The sequence below is a fragment of the Homarus americanus genome, unplaced genomic scaffold (genome assembly GCF_018991925.1).
Source record: "Homarus americanus isolate GMGI-L3 unplaced genomic scaffold, GMGI_Hamer_2.0 scaffold47967, whole genome shotgun sequence".
Lineage (NCBI taxonomy): Eukaryota > Metazoa > Arthropoda > Malacostraca > Decapoda > Nephropidae > Homarus > Homarus americanus.
In genome coordinates, this window is record NW_024731965.1 from 1,704,434 (window position 1) to 1,712,569 (window position 8,136).

Sequence of the window (8,136 nt, forward strand, 5' to 3'; positions counted from 1 at the left end):
TAGCCTTCACTTACTTAGCCACACACTGTACACTAGTCTTCGAAAACAGATATAAAATCATATCTTCATTTTAGTACTCTGTCTTAACATCTCTCTCTCTCTCTCTCTCTCCACATCATTACCCCAACTTCGTGAATAGAAAAAACAACTATAAATAAATGAACCAAGGAATTCCTTGCTCGTGATAACATTAGCCCAAAGAATCACAAGTAACCTGCAGTTCCCAGTTGATATCATTGAGGAGCCTAACAACTCGGGACAGTTTCCCCTCAAATGTGCACCTCCTATTAACGTATAATGACCATTATGTGAAAATTTCATTATTATGTATATTTTTGTAAGATCCTAAAAAAGTATTTTTATAACTTGCAATTTGCATAACGGTGGTTGTACAGCTTCATTGATATTTAAAACCTAAGACTCATTTATTTTTATTACATAAATGCAATAAAGAAGGAATGTCAATGAATTTTTTTTTCTTTTAAGCCTAATTTTCAGGCAATTTACAAAAATCGATTTTTAACAAGCATATTATGTAATAATTGTATGTATTTTTCTTACCATTAAATTATTATTCTGTAATATTATCGTTATTCTCACTATTATTTATTTCCTCATTACTTCAAATAGAATCTTTTTACTTTCAGTAATTTTCTACTTAATCTCATTACTTTAACATTGTCTCTATTGTTTATTTCGTGCTTATAAACATATTCCAGCTTCACTTGATATTTCATTTTTACCTGTACATTACTGTGTAACTATATTTTCCAAGTATCAGAATAACACGGATCTTAACTTAGTCCTTTGTGATGGAGAAGTTAGTGGAAGAAGGGAGGTAGTGTTAGCGTGCACAAGAGTTTGTTGATTAACTGGACAGTCAAAAATGTTTAGCCTAATCAGCCGAGGTAACGAGGGGCTGAAACAGCAGCCCATTCCACCACATGAGGATGATGATCTTCGACTTTTTTCCCGACTGTACAAATGTACTAGTGTCTCCACATATAAATAACGGTATTCGATAATATAACTCTAGGACAGAGTCCTGGACAAAAGCCCCTTGGAAAAACCCTCAGTTAAAAGGCAAAGCAGGACAAAAGCTTCTCAGTTAGTGCAAAATAGGTTAGGTTAGGTTAGGTCCATAAACGGTAAACTGTAAATAATAAAGAATAAAAATAATGATATAAAAAATCTTATGATTATTTGTGCTAGAGGCTTTTGTCCAGGTGGAATTTTGTCCAAGGGGGCTTTTATCCTGTAGGGCTTTTGTCCTTGGAGACTTGTGTCCAAGGTGCTTTTGTCCTGGTGGGTTTTGTCCTACACTCATAAATTACAGAACTCGATAATGGAACATAATCTTCTAAGTACAATCGACATATCGAATGCCCCGAGCAGCTGCTGTGACGCCCCACCGAGATACACGTTAAAGCGTGTGTGAGGGAGTATGGTGACGTCACAATACTGCACACGTTGCAGCGCGTCGATCACAGCCAGACTCGCCTCTCCCGCTCAACAGATATAAGACAAAACGCGCGCCTCGCTGCCTCAGTCTGAAGCCTTCCAAGGTGGCATACTAGTCTGTATCCGTGCCTCTATATGAGACAAACTCCGCAGCTATATCTGGAGAACACCCTCTCGTTTACATTTTCGCTATCAGTGGTAAGAGGTGTTGTGTATGTGGTAATAAAATAGGCCACGAAACTACTGCTTACCTTCCACTAGTTCATCTACTAACTTACTGCTGTACTATTGTGTAAATATAATTATTCAATTTTGTATATGGCGTTTAAGCTGGAAGGAATGTCCATTATTACACTTATTTAACTTTTACAGGTAATGCAACATTCAAGATCAAATCAATAAACCCATCAGCACAGTATTTACTGTAGGTCAGCTGGTGTACAGCGACTGTGACAGGAGTGACCTTGAGCGACCAGTCATCTGCCAGAGGAGTGAGTGTAGCTGACGCAATGGCTCCCAACACTTCACAGGTGAGCATGAGATGATACTAACTTACTCTACAGACGTTACACTAAACCGGGAGAATTGCCGATTAAGTTTCAAAAGGCAACTGAATTGTTATCCGAATAGGGATAACTTTTTGTAGTTATCTCTATAATTCAAGTAAATTAATATTTACATGGCAAAATTTTATCTCATTTAATGTGTCATTTGCTATCATAATATAGCAATATTATATTATTTAAGTAGATTAGGTAAAGCTAGGCTTTAAGTCAGGATTGGTTAGTATTTTTACGAGACTTTTCATTTACATGTATTTTTATGATTTATAAAATTCTACATTATCATATGGCCAGTGAAGTTGAAAAAAAGATAAATACCTAGGAGTTATTGCTAATTATCGGCAATTGTCCCTATTTACCATAACACACACACACACACATACTCGTGCATATATATATATATATATATATATATATATATATATATATATATATATATATATATATATATATATATATATATATATATATATATATATATATATATGTAAATCACTGTAGGTGCGCGTGATCTAGGTATATGCTGATAACCACAAGGAAAGAAGAAACCACGAAGTTCCCAATCGCTTTCGTGTAATTCACATCTTCAGGGGTGAGTACGTCTGTACTCACCCCTGAAGATGTGAATTACACGAAAGCGATTGGGAACTTCGTGGTTTCTTCTTTCCTTGTGGTTATCAGCATATATATATATATATATATATATATATATTATTGCTTTCAGGAGGCGCATCATACATTTGATGAGGTTAAACGGGTCACTAGCCTGATGGTAGCAGCTCAAGACAACAGTGATGAGGACCAGCTAAAGGTTACAAGACAACTAAGGATCCTCTTGACATCACCCTTCTATTTACAGTACATCAACCATGTGCTCCAGACTCTGTCTCTGTCCCGAGTTGTTAGGCTCCTCGATAATGATAACAACTGGGAACTGCAGGTTAGTTATGATTCTTTGAGCTAATGTTATCACGAGCAAGGAATTCCTTGGTTCATTTATTTAGAATTGTTTTTCTATTCACGAAGTTGAGGTAATGATGTGGAGAGAGAGAGAGAGAAATATAAAGACAGAGTACTATAATGAGGATACGACTAGTGTAAAGTGTGTGGCTAAGTAATATAAGTGAAGGCTAGTAGGATTTTACTATTACCGAGCTACCATGGAGAATTAAACTAGCCATCCTACTGTGTCTATCTTCCTAAATTGTTTTCATAGAACATTTTAATCTTCCGCATATGCATGAGATACATGGAGCATATCATTAAGAGTTAACTGATCATAAAACTAATATAAATGCGAGTACAAGGGGTACAATTGGTTAAAAGTTTATAACATTGAGGGATTGGTAACAAGCAAAATGAGAGCGTCATGTGAAAAAGTTTGGTAACCACTGATCTAGACCGTCGCCAATTAAAATTATTGAGTATTTTTGCAGCAAAGTCCTTACAAGAATTACGTACATTGCAGAATGAAGCAGCGTGGATACTTTGCAACATAGCAGCCGGCAACAGATTACATACCCAGGCTGTAGTAGATGCTGGAGCTGTGCCCATCCTTATAAGACTCCTCAGTTCCCAGTCTACTGAGGTACTCATTACGGCTGTCTGGGCCCTGGCCAATGTTGCTGGAGGCTCCCCAGCCAATGTGAACGTGATACTGGCCGAGGACATCTTCACACCTCTCTTACAGTAAGTTGCCAAGGATGTAACTGTAGTACCGAAGAAGAAAAATACTTCATAAATGTGATATAACTCTCAGTGATATTATATTGTAACTAAGAATAACTTACCATGCACTTCAGGAAGATTGATATGCGTCACCACACTTTGGGAATAACAGTGTCATGGTTTCTGAAGAACATATGTCAAGGAAAAGATCCGGTTCCCGCCTTTAGTCAACTAGTACCATGCCTGCCACTGATCTGCCGCCTCATCTTCCACACTGATGATCAAGTAGTAGACGACGCATGCGAGGCCTTCGTTTGCTTCGGTGTTGCACACACACACAGGTTCTTGGCCGCTTTACACCCTACATTCTGTTCCAGAATTGCTGATCTTCACAAGTGAGTACAATGCTGCATGTTCCATCATGTTTACATACTCAAGATAGATATCAGTACCATGAGTTCATGAGCAACAAATATGATATGGTAAACATTTTTGTTATTAAAGGAATATTTTGTTTAAATAATAAGAAGAATATCGAAAAGGTTTATGCAATTAACAGTAAAATGACCGTGAAGGGAAATGTTATGTTCATCCCATAATATTTCACTTACATAAGGAGTATCATTAAAAATTTTATACACTACAACCCTGTGATATACAGTGTTTCTGGCTTTTGCAGGTCAAAGCCTCACAGACATTCGATAGCAGAAGCTGTTAAAACGTTAGAAAAACTGGAAGGGATGAGCGATGCACACGAGAAGGTGACTACAACTCATGACTCTGCAGATAAACAGACATACAGACAAGACTCGAGTCCTCTCTCATGTAGCGCGTGTACACCAGGAACACCAAAAAATTCTTCAATAACAAAAGATTTTCAAAAACCAGCCAAAAGGAGATCAAGAAACCCATCACCTGTGGGTGTGTCTACCAGAACAACAGCAAAAATATTTAGATCATCACCTGATGTGTGCAACAAAGCTGCCTACAGACACAGAGTCATAAAAACTCGAGCCTCAGCACGTAAACTATTTAAGATTGCTCCAGATCACTCGGCAGCTAATATCTACCAGAAACAGGTGGGCACTACTGTCCAAAACATCGTTTTATGCTGTTTCAAAATCCTGTTTAATTTTTAATTATTGTGTTTGCAAATTAAATTTGTATATAGTTTTATTTATAGTAAGATCGTCTTAATTTTCCAGGCAGAAGTATTCAAGGCAGTGGAGGCTGGGGACTTGGAGAACGTGGAGGAGCTTCTACACGACACAGGACCAGCTGTCATTACAGCGCAGACTGGATGTACTCTGCTGCACGCTGCAGTAGCTAACAACCAACCACATGTGGTGCTGTTTCTCCTAAAGTTGATTAGTCCCAATATAGTTAATAAAGAGGGCCAGACTCCAGCTCACGTGGCCGCCATGAAGGGACACACTCAAGTGTTGAGGATTTTGTTGTCTGACAAGGAATTGAAACACGACAAACAAGACAACTGCTACATGACTTACAAGGAGTTGGTAATTACATGACGATCATTTAAATATATAATTCAATTAACATTAACCTATTAAAAGTTAAAGGTTTTCGGTATATAAATTTGGAACAGCAGATAATAGGAGCATTTTTTTCTGCATACTAATTCAATGGCATTATTTCAGCTTGCTGCACCATTATTTGAGGCAGTGTTGCATTGGGATGCAAATAAGATAGACGAACTGATAAAGCTTGGTGCTGACCCAGACTACCACGTTGGTCGGCTTGTGGATGGGGTGTTGGCACGGGAGCTACGTGTCACCACAGCTCGTCAGCTGGCCCACGCCTTACAACGTGATGCCATCGTCCCCATGTTTCCCCAGGTTAGTCTCTCTTATGATGCACCACACTTGACTCCCACATCAGCCATCACCCAATACCAGAAACAGCTATCAGCTCATGTTTTATGTGAATTTGTTCTTATCTCTAATGAATAAAAAAACATGTAGTATGCATTATAGGATTTTCCTGATTCTGTCTGTCACCAACTGCCAAGTCAAACCATAAAAATGCCTAAGCTATTACAACTATGAAAATATATAAATATATATATATATATATATATATATATATATATATATATATATATATATATATATATATATATATATATATATATATATATAGTATATATACAGAGTGTGTGTGTGTGTGTGTGTGTGTGAGAACCTAGGATCACCAATGGCTTGCATCATACTATATATACAGTAAATATAATTTCAGAGAAATACAGTAGATATGAAGAACAATAATTGCTGCAAAAGAAGTTATGAACTACTCATCGGTGACTCGCCACAACTTGCCAACACCAAGGTAGGTGACTAATTTAAATATTGTTCATGTTTATAGCTTACTACATTGCGGATAATAATATAATTTACTACAGATTTACATGTCTACATTTTGATAACCTTAAAAATTCACCATTTACAAGTGTGTTAAAAACAACTTCAATTAAGAACCGCATTAATTATTAAATTAAGTATGACATATATATATATATATATATATATATATATATATATATATATATATATATATATATATATATATATATATATATATATATATAATTGTTTTTTGTTTTTGTTTTTTATCTCATTCCTTGTATTTCTATATTATCAGAAACGAGTAAGGGTTTCACCACAAGTGTCGATACCAGACGTGTACAAAATGGACACAGATCCCAGGGGATATGTTTGTGTACTCAATTATAGCTCCTTCAAGGACCGACCTGACCTGGCCCTTGAGGGCTCCCACTCTGATGTCACCAACCTGACAAATGTCTTCAGCAAAATGGGGTACACTGGTCACGCATACACCTCTTTGTCAGCAGAGAAGACCAAGCAAGTGCTGACCAAAGTGAGGGACATGGAGGTGTTGGACCACGTTGGCTGTGCTGTTTTCATTATTTCCAGTCATGGCATTGGTAACGAAAAGTTCTTAACTGGTGACATGAAGCTTTTGACAACCGAATGGGTATGTGACCTCTTTAAAGATTCAGAATGTACCCGGTTGAAAAACAAACCTAAGCTGTTTATCTTCGACTTTTGTTGTGGTTTCTACCAGAACAAATCTCATCAAGTAAGCATAGGCAAGTGTAGGAGGGTGGAAGAACCTCTGCAGGATACGATGTGCCTTTACTCTAACGGTGGAGACATCATGTCTTATTCCATCAACAAGGAGGGGACTCCATTCATCACAGCCTTGTGTCGCACCCTGGCTCATCACGCTCACCACATGGAGTTTGGTGATTTGTACAGGGAGTTACTTAATGAGCACACCAAGACTTTCTCCCCTTCTACACCACATCTCCGCAACTTTAGCTTCAAGAAGAAGTTCTACTTTAGCTCTGTGTTTCATTCTGATGGAGAACAGCCACATTAAGGAGCTTTTGTTACTTGTTTAGAATTTCTTCAAGAAGTCCATCAAAACATTTCCAGCAGCTGCATAATAAACAACACTAACTCTATCACGAAGATCTGTTTCACTCGCAGAAAAAAAAACGCAGTACATCGACTGATAAAAGTATGTCGTTTGCAGTTATTGTTATGACTTACCACCAAAAACAGTACAGTATTACGCTAATGTTACAGTATATCGTTTACTTATGTGTCATAGAGCTTTTTATTACATGCATGTCATGTTCTGTTATAATAGCGGAATCATTATCTTGTCCAGGCCTGATATTTGAATGGGAAATATTAAATTACATGAAGTCTCACATGTTATGAATTTTAGTATGTTTTTAAGGATTTATCCTCGCCTGGCCACCTATTTTTACTGTTGTAAATATTATTAATATAATATAATCTAGTCACTAATGATCCTTATTTATATATATATAGTTATATAAAAGATAAAATGTAACTTTACTATAAACTTTTTTCTCCGACTTATCTTTTGATGTCCTGTATTCTTCAACATTTGTTTTGACAAGTGCCGAACCAGTCAGACTTGGAAATTAAATAATGATGTAGGGGTATCGAGAGATTAATGTTGTCTAGCACTCAGGATGGAAGGAAACTCTAATGGTGGTTTTCTTGTATAATATAAGTTATATGATAGACAGTCTGGTGCTGGAGGTGTTGCTTGTTCAGGAAGATGGGCAGAATGAGAGTTGGTTGGTGAGGAAGCTCAGAGAAGGACAGCTGGTGGGTCGCCATGCTCGCTGGCGGGAGCGAGGACCGCCAGGCAGGCGAGGAGAAGCAAAGGCTGCCAGGCAGCGGCGGAGGAGGAGGTGTTGCTTGTTGAAGAAGAATGGTCAGAATGAATCTCAATGGAGAGACAGAGCTTATATACCCAGCAGCCGCTATGAGTCATGTTGGGAAAACCGGAGAAGTCGCCGGTCTTTTGGCTCGGTTGCTAGGATACGGCGGCATTGGAATGCGGATACGCTTGGTTGCTAGGG

The 8,136-nt window shown here is 37.6% G+C and overlaps 1 protein-coding gene across 2 annotated transcripts; it reads left to right on the forward strand.

The window, feature by feature from the left end:
* The first annotated feature begins 1,408 nt into the window (after nt 1–1,408).
* On the forward strand, nt 1,409–7,601 carry LOC121868114. 2 transcript variants are annotated; one of them, XM_042368395.1, is made up of 10 exons: nt 1,409–1,753; nt 1,834–1,991; nt 2,749–2,964; nt 3,493–3,713; nt 3,827–4,087; nt 4,372–4,771; nt 4,898–5,209; nt 5,351–5,548; nt 5,949–6,038; nt 6,351–7,601. In XM_042368395.1, the coding sequence occupies exons 2-10, from the start codon at nt 1,971–1,973 to the stop codon at nt 7,110–7,112; spliced, it is 2,481 nt and encodes an 826-aa protein (XP_042224329.1). In that variant the 5' UTR covers nt 1,409–1,753; nt 1,834–1,970; the 3' UTR covers nt 7,113–7,601. The 2 variants fall into 2 exon arrangements, with proteins under 2 accessions (XP_042224329.1, XP_042224331.1); XM_042368397.1 differs by having other exon boundaries at nt 1,409–1,659.
* Nucleotides 7,602–8,136: the final 535 nt, after the last annotated feature.